At 40.2% G+C, this 16,659-nt stretch overlaps 2 protein-coding genes across 3 annotated transcripts in view; both read left to right on the top strand.

Moving 5' to 3' along the window:
• The first annotated feature begins 403 nt into the window (after positions 1–403).
• Positions 404–7,025, top strand: LOC103595390 (cytochrome c oxidase copper chaperone). Its single transcript, XM_008578778.1, has 3 exons — positions 404–616; positions 2,641–2,729; positions 6,889–7,025. The coding sequence occupies exons 1-2, from the start codon at positions 510–512 to the stop codon at positions 2,723–2,725; spliced, it is 192 nt and encodes a 63-aa protein (XP_008577000.1). The 5' UTR covers positions 404–509; the 3' UTR covers positions 2,726–2,729; positions 6,889–7,025.
• Positions 7,026–15,591: 8,566 nt separating this feature from the next.
• Positions 15,592–16,659, top strand: part of POPDC2 (popeye domain containing 2) — a 20,403-nt gene continuing 19,335 nt past the window's right edge. For both annotated transcript variants that reach the window (XM_008578777.1, XM_008578776.1), the window contains exon 1: positions 15,592–16,082. In XM_008578777.1, coding sequence (XP_008576999.1) covers positions 15,592–16,082 — 491 coding nt within the window. The remainder of the gene's footprint in view (positions 16,083–16,659) is intronic.

The following is a 16,659-nucleotide window of genomic DNA, read 5'->3' as shown; positions in this document are numbered from 1 at the left end:
ACTCTTTGTTTAACAAGGTCAGTGAAAGACAGGAAAGGCCTGCAGCAGGTGGGAGCAGAAAGAAGGCAGATAATGCCCCAGTGTTAATTATGGGAAAGTAGTCACTAGTGGTTTCTCTTGTTTAGCTTGGACAAGTCATTTCACTTTCTTGGGCTTCAGTTTCAACATTCAAGGGGTGTAGGGAGGTTGCCAGCTCTGTCAATTGCCCTGCTGTTCTTTTCATTTGTGCGTCCTCCCCAAGCTGCTTTACACTCTGCGTGACCTTCCAGCCACCCTCTCTGCGCATGCGCTGAAGAAGCGCATGCGCGCTCCTCCGCTTAAGGTCCTAATTTTACCCCTATTGCGCACGCGCTCTTTTTTTAACCATTTCCTCCCCCCCCCACTTGAGAGAGGCAGGACTTCCTGTCCCTTTTAGAGAGACTGCCGGAAGTGACTGCAGACTAATCGGTGTTTGCCGACGCTGTGACAGTTTAGGTTGTCTTCGCTAGTAGCTGCTTTCGGCGCGAAAGATGCCGGATCTGGTGGCCGCAAGCCCTGCCCCGTCTGAGTCTCAGGAGAAGAAGCCGCTGAAGCCCTGCTGCGCCTGCCCGGAGACCAAGAAGGCGCGAGATGCGTGGTCAGTGCGCAACCGGGGCGGGGCGGTCCGTGGGGCCGGCTCCTTCCGTGCCTCTGCCCTCCGCCCTCCGCCCTCCCCCTTCCCCACTCCCTGTGCTGTGCGGCGCCCTTCAGAGAGTTGCAGGGCCCAGTAGGTTTCGCAGTCGGCTCTGTGCTGGCTGAGCCCATAGCTGTCTGGGGAAACAAGGAAGGGAGGAGAAAAAGGTCAGATTGGCCTGAGGCTCGCTTCGCCGACTCATTCCTTCCTACAGATGATTTTTGAGCATCCGTTACGTGTTAAGCAGTCAGTTAGGTCCGAAGGTACAGAAAGGCCCTTGAAGTTAACGGAGACATATAGTGGTCTTCAAAAAGTTCATGGCAAGATTCGTATTATCTTTCAATTTTTCCAGGAACTTTTTAAAGTACCCTCGTTTACCAATGATTGCTACACCACGTGGTAAGGGCTATGATAGAAGATCTGGCAAGATCAAAGAGTGAAAGTTTTCTGGTAATTTCTAAGATTTTCTCCCAAAACTTAGAGTAGGACCCAGGGTGTATTCCTTACAGTTCTGAAGAGTTCCCCTTCAGCCCTTTTAAAGCAAGCGGAAGCTAAAAATCAGTCTACTATGACGTTGGGGACAGTATAGTATTCAGAATAGTTCATTTAGATTATCATCAATCCACAAAAAGTTTTGTTTGTTCTTATTTTATGTAGCCTCTATTATAGAACAAATTTCATTAGAAGGAATCCTTAGATAACATTAATGTGCACCTCTCCCTCCAGCCCTTTTTGTCCCCACAAAGCACAAAAATGATAGATATAAAAAGTAGAGAAATCATAAGTGCTTTAATAGGGTAGTAAGAGTGTAGGAGCTCAGTGTTTTTTTTTATTAATACTCAATACTTTGCAGAAAATACGATGAGGAGAGAATTGAAAGACTATATAGTCTGATACCAAAATTATCCCAATGAAAACAATACGTGCTTATTGAACCTTCAGATCATTTGACATCATGATTAAGAGTCTAGGATGCAGAATCAGGGTTGGAATCCTGATCCACCAACTTGGTGACATTGAGCAAATTATTTAACATTATCTTCCTCATATGTCTGTAAAATGGGCCTAATAAAAGTATCAGCCTCCAGGATTACTCCAAGAGTTAATGATATAAGCTACATTGTCTAGCACAGTATAGCATTCAGTAAATGATCAGTGATTGCTAGCTGTTATCTTTATAAGGAGCTCACTATCCCAGGCATCCTCTGCCATTTGCAGGCAGCCCTTGAGCTACTGAAGGATGAGTAGGATTCTGTAGAAGAAGAACCTGTTCCTTTCTTTAAAATCTTTTTGCATCAGTTGCCTCAGACCATTATGACTTTTCCCCAAATATCCATAGTCAGGAGTCAGTTTTTCTTGTAATTGAATTTGGCTTAACTTGAGTATTTGCTAAAATTACATTATCAGGCACTAAAAATAAAGGTGTTTGGTCCTGGTCTTTACTTTGTGAATTTTACAAGTAAAAAATTATTTGATTATCATGAGGGGGGTTCATCTTGGTGCTCCTGGCTTCCAGATCTTTTTTTTTTTTAATTGTTGGATGTCTTGTGATTAGAAGTAGATTTATTTAGGTGTATTTGAATGTAGAGCAGAATCAGAAAATTCCTCTGTGATGGTAGGCAAAAAGTTAATCACTTCTCTCTACCCTTCATTTAACATAAATATTTTATTCAGTCAGTTTATTTCATTATAGAGCAGTGTTATTCCTTGGATACGGACTAGAGGCAATATTTGATGTGCATAATTATTTCTTCTAATCAGGTTCCTCTCAAAACATCAAAAGATGTTACCTGTGGAACATCTTCTAGGCATGGAAATATCACAAGAGCAAATAAAAACAAAGCTGTTTGGTGTAATAGCATTTTTATTTAACTCCAGCTACATTCCATCATACCCATGTTTTGCGTCATTCACTATCATTGTGATGCATCCTTATTACTTACGTGCTTAATGCCTACTTTGTTAAATAACAACATTTTGTTTTATAGCATCATTGAGAAAGGGGAAGAGCGCTGTGGACATCTGATTGAGGCACACAAGGAGTGCATGAGAGCCCTGGGATTTAAGATATGAAATGGTGAGCTTATTGCCTCCAATTTGTGTATTGCTTTACAGATCTAGCAGCAATTGAGCAACATCTATCTTTGAAAGGTAGTTCACTTGGTTAATCTAGCATGCTTAAGAGTCAAGTAAAGAAATAAACAACTTTTCAGTTCCCAATGTGGGGAGTAAATTAAGGTAATGAATTAAGAGGCATTCAGAGGATTTGGGAAGGGGATAATTTAACTTTCAAGAAGGGATTTAGGGACTGGCCAGTTAGCTCAATCGGTTAGAGTGGTGGTGCTGCTAACACCAAGGACTAGGGTTTGATCCCTATACCAGCCAGCTGCCAAAAAAAAAAAAAAAAAAGGGTTTGACAAAAGCCTTTAGAGTTATGTTAGTCAGAAGGACTCATGGCTGTAGGAAGTTGAAAATAGTCTGTTGTCCATCTTAAAGGAACTAAAAGGAAAATGTTCTCTATTTGTTTCTAATGTTGTGGGTTTTCAGTAAATGCTTATTTTCCTGCAAAATGAAAAAGGAATTGTTGATATTACTTTTGTTTTTTTTTTAAAAGATGACCAGTAAGGGGATCTTAACTCTTGACTTGGTGTTGTCAGCACCACGCTCTCCCAAGTGAGCTAACCGGCCATCCCTATATAGGGATCTGGGCCCTTGGCCTTGGTGTTATCAGCACCACACTCTCCCAAGTGAGCCATGGGCTGGCCCCCAATATTACTTTTGTACCATGCTTTATTCTAATACAACTAAAACCTCAGACCATTTTTTGAAGAACTTTGAACTTTTCAAATTTTAATGCTGAAAGGGACCTTAAGTGATATGTACCTAACAATACCACAAATAAATGATTTCCTTTTGTTTGGAAGCTCTTCCTGCAGGTATTGACTTAGCTTATTCCCTCACTTCATTCAGGCCTCTGTTTAAAAGTCTCCTTACTGGAGAGGCTTTCTCTCAACACCCCATGTAAACTAGCATCCCTTCCCTATCACTCTGGCCCAGCGCTGTTCAGTAGAACTTTCTGTGGTGATGGAAATGTTCTATATCTGCACTCTCCAGTATGGTAGCCACTAGCCATATGTATCTATTGAGCACTTGAATTGTAGCTAGTGAGACTGAGGAACTGAATTTTTAGTTTTTAAAAATTTTAACAGCCACATGTGTCTAGTAGCTACTCTATTCTTCACACCATCACCTGCGTATTATATATATTTTTTATCATCTGTGTTGCTTCACTCTGACTAGAATATAAGCACTAAGAAAATAACAATTTTCTGTTTTAGTCACTGTCATATCTCTAGCACTTACAGGTGTTCCATAGAGGATTGTTAATTAAATGAATGAATAAATGAGGAAACTAAGACTTATAGTTATGAAATGACTCCTGAGGTGGGTAAAGCAGGATCAGAACTGGAATCTTGGTCTCCAGGCAGATACCTTTTGCTTTGTGCCCCTCCCCTAAAATCTACACCTCATTGCCACTTTTAACTTTAATAATAGCTGAAAGATAATGCCAAAGCCACATTCCAATACAGAAGTAATAAAGAACCTGGCTTCTTTCCCTTTCACTTCTTTCCTGCTTCTTTGGAATTTCACATATGGCCAGTCTTCCTCTTTGAGCTATAAAAAAGGAGGGATAAGGAACCCGTCCTGAACTGATAAGAAGTGTCACTTGGTTGTGGAAAACAGTTTACACTGGCTTTATTTTGATTCTCCTGATGTCTAGGTTAGTATGTGTTTTACTTCAGCTACATTAAGTTTCTCCAAGACATTATCCTCTCTGGATTTCACTTTTTCACTTATAAAAAGAGAACCATAATACATTTCTATATATAGTATGGTATGTCTATTACTGTGTATACATGATATACTTAAGTAGCTTTTTTCCCCCTCCCCCTGCCCCCTCCTTAAGTGGCTTTTAAACTAGATATTATTTAAAGAAGTCCCATGGTGAATCATTTTGTAAAATAAGTAAATTTTAGAGGGAGTGTGGTCTTAAAAAATATACCTGTTAACTATTTTTAAAGACACAGAACCTCAGCATTTGTGTATGGTTTCCTGTTCATAATCTAACTCTCTTCCCAGTCAATTGTTTTAGCTGTTGTCTAAGGCTGAATCTGCCTTGATAAAAAAGGGTAATTTTTAAAAAAATGTTAGTTTTAGGAACATCAAAAGCTTTTCTTGGACTTCATGTAAACCACAAAGGTGGTAGAATTGTTGTTATAAATAACATATTTAAAAGGACCAGAAGATATCATAGTTTTCTTTATGCTATTGGGGCAGAGAGTGAGAGTGATATCTATGTACTTCATTTGCATATAAAGAAAATACAAAAGCTTTGGACTTAGAAGATCTGACATTTAACTGATTGTGTGGTCTTGGGCATCTCCTTAACTTTCTGAACCTTAGTTTTCTCAACTGTAAAATAGGGATAGTGATACATGCCCAAACTACTTCGCAGAGTTGTTATGATTATTAAATGATGTATGTATGTATATGCTTTGTAAACTGTAAAATAGAAACCAGAACAGAGTAGTCCATACCTTAGTCGATGTGGATAGCAGACATTCAGTTGAGATCTGTTAAACATATGACCTGATTATGTATTTTTGGACCCCGGTTACAGGAAGAACAATCTGAATCAATATGGGGCCATTCTAAGAATTCAAACTGCCATGTTTTCATTTTCAGCATAATAATAGAAGAGAAACAGATATTTGGATTCCCATTGGTCCCAGGTGTCCTATTTCTTCATCCTCCATGGGGAAACGAAGGCACAATTAAGTCCAAAACGACTTGCTAAAGTTGAGTGGATGGTGGTGGAAATAAAATTAGAGTCCAGATCTTTTATGTTCTCCAAATCACAGGCACTTTACACTTCACTCCTTGCACTTAGTGAGATTTTGTTGCCACCATAGTCATTTTTAGGATTGCACATAATATTGATCTTCAATCTTAAAATTTTTTTCTTTCCTTTTTTTTTTTTTTTTCTGGAGAACCCAGTTTGGAGGCTAAAATCATTGAAAGAAATTAAAGGACTAGCACTGAGCAACGGTGATACTCAGTATTAAGTTTAACTGAATTAAAAGTTGGGTGCTTAAAATATGCTAATATTACACACACACACACAAATAAGCAGCTGATTCTATATGAAAATATGATCCCAAGATAATCCAGAAAAAGGGTCCTTTCTGCCGTTCGAACATTTATTCATTCAGTAGATAATTCTTAAGATCCTAGCAAATGCCAAGGTGAGAAAGATGGTTCCTCCTGTCAAGGACTTTACACCCAGGGATATAACCAAGAGTTTTACACTCATGGACTTTCATTAGGTAGCCCCGTCAGATGTGTAGTCAGTAGCAAAAGAGGTAACAATGTGGGCTACTGTCATTGAAATGTTGAATGGCTTCATTTTTGGTTATCTTTCTGGCCCAAACCTTAGGTGTATTTTTCCTCTGAGCCTTTTAGAAAAGAGAGAATTTAGATGTTTTTATCATGATGAAGCTTACTTAATGAAGAGAACAGCTAGATGAGGGAAGTACTTGCATTAGACTTGAAGAGTTTGGCTGGCCCAATTTAATTACTTTTTTAGCATCGTTCTCTGTTTTCTGGGATAGGGACTGGGGTGGGGGTGGATGGGAGTGGTATGGCGAGAAGCCTGGCAACCCTATCCTCTGCTACTTTCCCTTTTTGATCTTTCGAAATGGATTTTAAAAGGATTGCCCTTGAGATTAAGTTAGTAACTTTCCACAGGAAGTACCTCATGTACTGAGCTGACCTTCTGCCTTCTACTTTGTGGATCTTTGCCAAACACACTTGAATCAGCAAAGAGCAGTTTGCAAGTCTCTTCTCTTGAATATCTGTAAAAATAAACTGCTTTAGCCTTTTTTGGAAGATGTTTTTATGAAAAAAAATTATGTATATTATATGTATGTTGTTTTCACTTTAACAAAAGCTTCTAAAGACTAAATGTAATGAATTGCACAGTTTCAGTGATGTTTTTAGTTAGGCAAAACTGGAATTTAAAAATCTTTTATTTCATGAGTGATTTAGTATAGTTATGGCAATTAGTTAATAATACTTGACTGAGCCATTCATTTCTAGTGGTATTAATTCCCTAATTCCATAGGTCCAACATGATGTTTGAAATCTCACTCTCTAAAATAAATCTTTTTCTGTAGGTGGTCTGCTCTGTGAATGAATAATTCCGGAAGAATGAAGAAAATTAAATCATTTTGGGAGTTCTTTGACGAACTTTGATAAATGGAAAAAGTATTTATAATTTATTAAAAAAAAGGAAACTATCCCTGGTCAATGATCTTCAGGTGTGTTTCTTTTTTTGTTCCTCGCATGGCTTTTTTTATTTTTTCTTCCTTTCTCTTAGAGGATATAGTATCAACAAATGTTACAACATAAGTTTCTTATGTTCTAGTTACTGTGTCATTCTGGGAATTCTGGGTATTTGTTGTTAGGAGAAAGCAGATACTGATCTCAACCAATGAAATCTCCAAAATTAGGTGTGTGGATGTAAGAATAAATAACGCTTTACCAATTCAGAATGAATATGGTAGCCATAGCATCTCATTCAACATTCATGGTCTTTTTGTTTGTTTGTTTGTTTGTTTTAACTTTCTTAAAGGCAAGAACTGGACAAGACTTTAGTCTTAATATTTAAACCATTATTATTGTGCTTTATTAGTTCTGTGTCTTGGAAAAGTTTGCTAAGATTTTGGGCCAGATTAGGGTGATTTGACTTGGAATTTCTTAACTGTTTGGCACCATTAATCTGTGCATACCTAGTTACATTTCAGGATAAACTAGGGTCATAAGTTTAGTGCCTAGGGGCCAAAGAGTTGTCTGTTATTAATTAGAAGCTGGCCCAGGCTAGAGGCTGGATTGGTATCAATAAGTCAGTAATCAAATAGCTCAATGCTGTGCCATAGTGGTACTTGTAGTAGAACAGAGAGCAAGGTTCACTCAATACAGTGACCTTCTGGTCCTCTTAACTGCTTATGGGCTAATGAAACAATTGGTCATATTTTGTCTGTAAGTGCATTGAGTTTAAAAAACTCAAGAATAAAAGATAATGGGGAACATAACTAAGAGGATATGTAAGTTCACGTGTCATTGTGTGATGGGAAAATTGCTTTATTTATAAAATAAAGGAGCTGAATTAAATGATTCCTTAGGATTTCTTCCTAATTAATTAAGACCATGATTTTAAATTATGACTGACTTAGATTCGAAAGGTGGTTATGTGACCTCAAGCAAGTCACAGCTCCTTTGGGTCTGTTTTTTTAATCTAAAAAAAAGAAACAAGTATAGGAGAAACACCTAACTTACAAGATTTTGAGTACCAATTAAAATAATACATATAAAGCATTTGGCACAGTATCTAGCACTTAGTGTTATTGGTACTCTCTAGGTTTTCCTTTTTTTTTTTTTAAGTTTTTTTTGGTTCTATATTCATATTTTTACTTGAATATTCATTTGGACATAATACTTTTATGTTAGTAAGCACTTTATAGTTTGCAGAGAATTCTTTCAGGTGAAGAATAGAATCTTGGACTCCTGAGACAGATGTGAACCAGCTTCTCACACAAGACAGATCTTTGGCAGATGGTTATCTAGATTCTACTTGAATATGTCCTGGGATTACAAAAAACAGTACAAAAATCCATAACTTTATCACCTAATATTAATTTTTGGTATAAGCTATTCTAGACTTTTCTATGCACTTATAAATTTTTTAATACAAAGAGATCATTTTCCTGTGCTACCTATTTTTACTATGGTTATGACATTAATTGCCTTTTCCCCTTAATATATTTTACCATCAGTGAGTATAGTTCTACAAGGTTATTTATATTGGCTATGTATAAGCCCATTCTGTAGCTTACCATAATTTTACTAACTCCCTATTGTTTGTACCTTTATTCATTTAAATGAACATTTTATAGAGTGTCTGCTTGGTGTCAGATGCCATTCTAGGAACTGAGTTTCAGTCTGGAACAGGATACATATCAGATGCTTAAATTCTGACTTTTTTGTGTGTGTATGTGTATTTTTTGTTGGTTGGTTTTATGGAAACATATAAGGAAGAAACCACCTGAAATCCCACCAGACTACAGTAGGACCACTTTTTGGTGACCTTCTTTTTATACATCTATCTTTTAATTCATGTATACACACTTTTTACTTTTTCTTTTTTTCTTTTGGCTACTCTATAACACTGCAATGTAAAGACCTTTCTGTGGAGACTTCCAAGTGTCCCTTACTAATCACTCACCTCAGGATGGGCCAGAGGCTATGCATGTTTGCAAGGTTTCAGATGAGTGTTGCTTGATGTCTAGGAAGGAGATACTCATTTGTACCTTAGTATCTGAGGGTAACTGTTTGGGGTCTTTGAACAGGTTAATGTTTTTAACCTTTGCCAGTTTGGTATGCTAGCCTGATTTGTAAAGGAACTAAAACACCCTTCTTGACCTCTGCCGCAGTTAAAAGTACATTTCACAAGACCCTCTGCCTCCTTCTCTAGTGCTTAAGACTTCCCAAAGATGATGTGCAGCATTTTGGTGATAATGGTAAGACATGTTACCACAGTAATTTGAAAAATGAAGAACTTGACCTGCTAGTAGGTGACAATCACATTCTAACACATCTCTTTGCTAAGTTCCTGCTATTCATAATAATTCCCAAACTCCTAATATAGATACACTCACATTGTTTTCTCTAATTAGTTTCCTTTGTCTAACCTTGAAATGTTTTACTTGAGGGTTGATGAAAACAGGACCATGTCCCTAGGCAAGGCCTACTTTAGGATTACTGTGCCTTTCACAGGTTTGATGTGCGGCTGATAGAGAAACTATAATCCCCATTTCACAGGTTAATACAGGTGCTCAGAGAGATTAAGGAAATCACCCTGATCAAATAGCTGGTGACCTGGGATATGAGTCTAGGTCATTAGAGTTCAAGCCCAATATTCTTTACTGTACCAGGTGTCTAATATAAACATCACATATTCATAGTTTAAAAATTCATCTATTCATTCCATATATGTTTAGTGAAGGCCTGTTATATGCAAGGAAGAGCCCTAGGTGTTGAGTAGTCATGTGTGAATTAGACATACATCCTGTCCTTAAGGAGATGAGAGGCTGTTTGATTCAGGATTTTCTGAGGACATGCTATATGCCAATTATGCTAAGTAATGTACATAGATTAGTAGCACATGGACTGTGCCCTCAAAGCTTATAGTCTAGTGGATATATGTAAATAAATCATAAGAACATAAAGTTGAATGCTCAGTGCTGCAATGGATACTCCAAAGAGCTTTCCTAAAAAGAGTGTCTGTGTGACTATACCCAGTGTTTCTTTCCTTAGCTATTGAAAACCTAGATTGGTGGTTCTATCTATGTCAATTACGGTACTTTGACAGCAAATAATAGAAAAATCTCATCAAGGAAAAGTCTTTTCGCATAACTGGAAATCTAGAGTTAGGGACAGCTCTAGATGCTATGATATCACAGGCTTAGTGATGCCATCCAAGACCCAAGTTATTCTCATCTCAGAGGTCTCTCCTCCAGGACTGGTGAAGTTAATCATGTGCTTTCTTGCTCCAGTACAGCAGAAGAGGGAGAAACTGTTTCCCAGGCATGGACAGTTAAGTCTTTTTTTTTTTTTTAAGTCTGATTGAGCTAAATTAGGTTTCGTGTGTTTTTATGGATCAATTGTAGTTGTCCTGATTAAACAAGGTCCCCCTTGGATTCATGGATAGGTTAGATATCTGGACAAAGCTGAAATTCTGTTAAAAAAGAGGAAGTAAATGGATATTGAGTAGGCAACCAATTTCCCACAAAATCATCTTGTTCACCTGAAAACCAGGTTATCCTGAATGGTCAAATTGAGTTTATAGGAGCAATTCCTCCCACAGTCTTCTCAAACTTTAGAAAGAAAATTATTGGTAGAGCATAAAAGTTGTCTCATGTTAAGTTTTTATAGAATAAGACAATCAGCAGATGTTCAGAGAACTGTTCTCTGAAGAGTAGTCCTTATGGAGATCCAAATCAGGATGCATTCAGTTGCAATTACCAGAATACCCAACTACACTGATGTAAGCAGCACAAAATGTAATTTATCTCCCTGGTCATGAAGTCTGGAGATTGAAAGTTCCAGGTTTCAGGCCGAGCCCGTGGCACACTCAGGAGAGTGCAGCGCTGGGAGCGCAGTAGCGCTGCCGCCACGGGTTCAGATCCTATATAGGGATGACCGGTGCGCTCACAGCACTCACAGCGCTCACTGGCTGAGCGCGGTGCGGCCGGTCTCAAAAAGGACAAAAAAAAAAAAAAAAGTTCCAGGTTTGAGACAATGACTTAGTGATGCTTTCAGGCACCTAGGCTTGTTCTGTTTTTCTGTTCTTTATCCTCCTCATCCTTAGGCATATCATATTGCATGGCCATGGTAACTTCAAGCATTTCATCGTCACACAACTGTATTTAAGCCCAGATAAAAAGTAGCAGGCCTCCTTACTGTCTTTCTATCAGGAAGTGTACTTTTTAAAAGAAGCTCCCCTCTACACTTTCTCTTACATGTCGTTGTTCACATGCCGCCTCTTAAGCTACTTGCCATCAATGGGAATGAGATACTGTGTTTTGCTTCGACCAGTCTTAACTTAGTTCAGACCTTGACAACTAGGGGAGAAGCTGACCTTCCCTAACATAGTGCCCAAGCAAAATCAGTTTCATCAGCTACAAAAGGGGGGAAATGGCCATAGGAAAACAACTAATAGTGTCTGCTTAAGATCAACTTGGCAGTATGTCCAAAGCCTAAAATCATGCCTCTGTTCTATTTTAGTATCTATATTAGGAAAACATTAATTTCAAACACGGTGTTTCTCAAAATATGTGGTGAAGCACCAGGGTTTTTTGTTTTGTTTTTTTTTTCCAATTCATCACAGACCAATATTAGAAAAATGAAATACAAAAACATACACTATAAAAAAAGGTATACACTGTACAAGCCTGAAGTTTTTTTTACTAAATTCGAAGGCCCTACATTTCTCTGTTAAATTACTACAAAAATGTCTAAACACTTACTCTCAATTTCTGTCCTTAGCATGGACCAGTCACAGTTTGAAGCCCAGCCAAGGTTTATGAGCACACTTGAGAGGCACTGTTTAGCCAGCTGACTTCATAATCTGCCCCTCATGCCTTGTGTCCTGCTGCTCCTTTTGATTTACCTACAACAAGCCATTCCCTGTTACCAGAATATGCCATGTATTTTTGTTTTACTTCTGGACTTGACTTCACATTCTGTTCCCCCTTCCTGGAATGCCCTCCCCTGGGGAACACCTCATCTTTTTCGACCAGCTTAAACACCACCTTCCCTATGATATTTCTCCTGAATTCTTCACTCACCAGCAGTGTCTTTCCTTTAAACCCTGTGTATACTTATTTTATTGGATTGCAGTTTTTCCTGGGTCATTCTGCCTTACTCAACCAAAATTTCCCTGACAGTGATGATTGTCTTGTTCATCTTTATATCCCCTATTCCTGGCACACATAGTATGTCCAGAATAAATGCTTATTGTATTGAATCAACAAATGACATGATTTCTGTTTATTTACTTTTTTCTCCCCCAGATATTTTCTACTGTGTTTCTGCCTTCATTTTTGTGGAATTCCTTATAAGAATATACCATTCTGACACACAGTAAATTGTTCTTTTCTCTTTCATCAAATCTGAATTTAAAAACAAGAAAGATACAACTTTTCCTTGTTGTGTATTCTGATCATAAATCCTATCCTATGGGCGTCAATGTCACTATCACTACATGCAGTATGTGGGGTTTATGTACCTTTGATTCTCTGACATGTATGCCACTCCAGCAGCATACTGAAATCCCCCGTAGCAATAAATAAACCTGTATATGGATATACATAACCCCCCCAAAGTACCTAGTAGAATGGTATATAGCACAGAGAATATATAATTTATAGTCACACTGACCTAGGATTTAATCCCTAATCATATGCTAGCTCTGTGGCCTTGGGCAAGTTCCTTACCCTCTCTGAGCCTGTTTCTTCCGTTAAAAACAGCTCTCATAGGATGACATGAGGAAACAATAGCTGCTTGATAAATGTTAGTACCACCTTGGGCAAGTTCCTTAGCCTCTCTGAGCCTGTTTCTTCCATTAAAAACAGCTCTCATAGGATGACATGAGGAAACAATAGCTGCTTGATAAATGTTAGTACCCTCTGCTCAGAAAAGCACATATATGTGGATTGACAGGGAAGTGGGCTGAGTTCAGTCTAGGCAGCAGGGCAAGTAAACAGGAGTTAATGGATCTGCTTGTCTCTTTAAAGAGTCAGGGCCAACCCATTGGGCAGGCTTACTGAGAAAGATGACCTGCTTTGAAATTCTATCTTGGGCAGAGCCTTGGTTGCTTCTCTGTTTTGGTGCTTCTGACTTTCCTGCTCACAGCTGGCAGGAATAGCTACTCTGGAAGCTCAAGGGGTGCATGACTAAGGTGGAAGGATGAGCAGCTGCTGCTTGTTAAAGTAAGTGGGTTGGTTGGGAGGCAGGCGAGTGACATAAAAGGCAGCACACGGAAATACCCAAACTCCACTGCTCAAATGACATTAAGGGTCCAAATCATTGCCATGAGGGAGCCTTGGGGGCATTTTTTCTCCAGGCTCTCTAACTTTTTTCCTGTACCACTGATTTTTTTCTCTCCAACTTTAGAAAGGAGGAAATAATATATACATTTATTGGTCAATTGATTTGAATTAAATTAAAAAACTGGCTTCAACATGCCGTATGTTTGCACACCTCTGTCGCTGTGCTTCAGCTGTTCTCACCACTGGAAATGCTCTTCTCCCTCTGCCTACCTGGTGAATGCAACCCTAAATCTCAAATCCAATACTAGCTCTTCTTATGTCTTCCCTCCCCAGTGCCACCGTGCTTTCTAGGCTGCCACCACTCTTTAAACTTAACTCAGTTATTGTGATTCACACACAAATAGCCATTAGTTTTTGAGATCTCTTTCCCCTAATAAAATAAAAGCTTCTCTTGGGAATTTTTGATTCTCAAGTGCTTGGCTTATAGTAGGTACTCAAATACTCACTGAGTTGGAAACTTCTACTCTTCAACATATTTGACAAGTACTAGTTCCTCATTAATTTTAGTTAGGTTATAGAAGTATAGTAAAAGTCCCTATGGATTGAGCAGCTGAGCAGCTCTGAGAGGTTACTGGACACTCCACCTGTACCTCAGGGACAATAAAAGTAAAGGTAGCATGTGCTAACCCAGCAGCAAGGAGGAAGAATTAAGGAGTCATTTGGAAGTCAAAGAGTCACATTTCTTAATTTAATGTTTGCATACTCAGATTAATTTCTTGGCAGCCCAAAGTAGATGCCCAGGTTTATCTAGAAGTTCCTTGGAAGTCATCAGACTTCACAAGAGGTGCATGGGGTTTGGAGTCATGGATCTAGCCCTGTATTTCCACTTAACTGTGCAAACCACTTGGACAGAGTATTAAGTCTGATAGACTTGGGTTCAAATCCTGGTTCTGCCACTTACTAGCTGTGGAAGCTTGTTACCATTCTCAGCCTCAGTTTCTTTCCAATCTAGAAGGAGGATAATTATTTTGAAGGGTTGTTATGATGACTAAATAACAATTGTGTAAAATGCTTAATCTAAGTCTGGTACTTCATGGATCTTTAATAGGTGGTAGTTATAATTTTGAAATATCGGGGTGGGTGGGATGATGATCTGGGCAACATATTACTATTTATTAACTATTACGAGATTCAGATATATGCAGGGGAAAGTCAGCTTAGATTTAAAAAGCTTCCTTACATAGCTACTTTTGTTAAATGGATGTCAAATAGATGCCTCATATTTGTAGTATGACTTAATAAAGACTTTCAAGGGGTTTTCCAGTTTTCACTCTTACGATTTTTTCTGATAATAGTCCCATACTTTCCTGCTTTGATGTGTCCTCCTACCTCAGGAGAGCCTTTTGGCTGTCCCTACAGGGAGCTCTGGACTGTGTCCTGCCTGAGGTGCTGAGATAAATTCTATTCTCGCTTTTCCTTTGTCCCTCCTTGCCTGCCTCTCTTAACCTGAGGTCTTATCTTGTCCTCTGGGAGGTATGTGAAGTGCTCTGCCAGTCTGCCTGTGTGCCTGGCCTGTTTTTTCTCACTGCCAGTACCTCTTGGATTCCAATTCCAAACATGGTATCCATCTGGGGTCACCCTTTCTTCCGGTGCCAAGAGAGAACGCATTCCAAATGGAACACAAGTGTGCCTCTCATGCTGGGCTGTCCTCATTTTGCTTGAGAACAACCGGAGCAGGATGTGGCCCACACCGCTGAAGTTTTCAGTCCCATATTTCTACCTTTCCCTCGGGATGATTTAGGTTTTCTGCTAAGAACCAAATCTGAAGAATGTCCTAAGAAACCTGGAGCCAAGGAAGCTTGCCAGAGCTCTGCAGGGAGGGCCAGAGCCTTGCTGAGGGAGAGAGAAAAGTTTTTAAACTCTCCATGAAGTGTACTATGTTCTACCGTTCATTCCCAAAGCCACCGGAAGCATTCCTCCCAGGAAAGGTGGAGTTGGTGCCTGGAGCCAAGGAAGCTTGCCAGAGCTCTGCAGGGAGGGCCAGAGCCTTGCTGAGGGAGAGAGAAAAGTTTTTAAACTCTCCATGAAGTGTACTGTGTTCTACCGTTCATTCCCAAAGCCACCGGAAGCATTCCTCCCAGGAAAGGTGGAGTTGGTGGTGAGAAGCTGGAGGTGAGAAGACACCTGGAAGGACAGATTAATTCATTTTCTTAGTTTCCTATGTGGAGACAGTATTAGAGCCCAGCGAGGCTTTGGGACGGCCCAAAGATGAGCACCAACAGCAGCATGGTGGGCCAGCTGCTCTGGCAGGGGCCAGCATGCACCAGCTGGAAGCAGGACTTTGAAGGGGCTCTCTACCACCTGGCCAACTGCTTCTTGCTCCTGGGCTTCATGGGGGGCAGTGGGGTGTATGGGTGCTTCTACCTTTTTGGTGTCCTGGGTATGGGCTACCTGTGCTGCATGCTGTGGGGCTGGTTCAGTGCCTGTGGCCTGGACATTGTCCTGTGGAACTTCCTGCTGGCAGTGGCCTGCCTGCTGCAGCTGGTGTACCTGGTATACCGCCTGCGCAAGGACACCCTTCCTGAGGAGTTTGACCTCCTCTACAAGACGCTGTGCCTGCCCCTGCAGGTGCCCCTACAGACATACAAGGAGATGGTTCACTGCTGTGAGAAGCAGGTCTTGACTCTGGCCACTGAGCAGACCTATGCTGTGGAGGGTGAGACACCCATCAACCGCCTGTCCCTGCTGCTCACTGGCCGGTAAGCTGCTCTGTCATTGCCCAGTTTCTTTCCCCAGCCCACACTTCTTATTTCCTAGTGTGTCCCTTTTCATTTCTTGTCCCCATCCATTGAGGGGAGGATGTGGTAAGTCGAACAAACCAAAATAGATTTTTCTAAGATTGCTTTTGCTTCCTCTTTCTTAGCATTTTCCAAGGGGAAACCAAATCATGAGGCATCTTCTTGGTTGGCAAGAATGATTGCATGTGCACTTGCTGCTGGGAGGTGTGGGGTGAGTGTTTCTCGAGAGCCCAGACCTGAAATGACCGCACACACACATAGACACCACACACACCACACACACCACACACATCATGCCTAAGCTGCAGCAGTATCTCTATAAGCTTTGAAAAATGGAACCTTTTGGGCCGGCCCGGTGGCGCACTGGATAAGTGCGCCGCTTGGGAAGCGCGGCAGCGCTCCCGCCCGAGGGTTCGGATCCCACATACAGACCGGTTCCCGCTCACTGGCTGAGCGAGGCGCGGGAGCAGCACCGAGGGTTGCAATACCGTTGCCGGTCCCCGGTCCGGTACGGGGGAAAAGACGTGGGTTTGTATTT

This window comes from Galeopterus variegatus, unplaced genomic scaffold, assembly GCF_000696425.1.
Source record: "Galeopterus variegatus unplaced genomic scaffold, G_variegatus-3.0.2 Scaffold1756, whole genome shotgun sequence".
In the NCBI taxonomy this organism is placed as follows: Eukaryota; Metazoa; Chordata; class Mammalia; order Dermoptera; family Cynocephalidae; genus Galeopterus; species Galeopterus variegatus.
The sequence above is the reverse complement of the archived record's forward strand: the minus strand, read 5'-3'. Positions and strand labels throughout refer to the sequence as shown.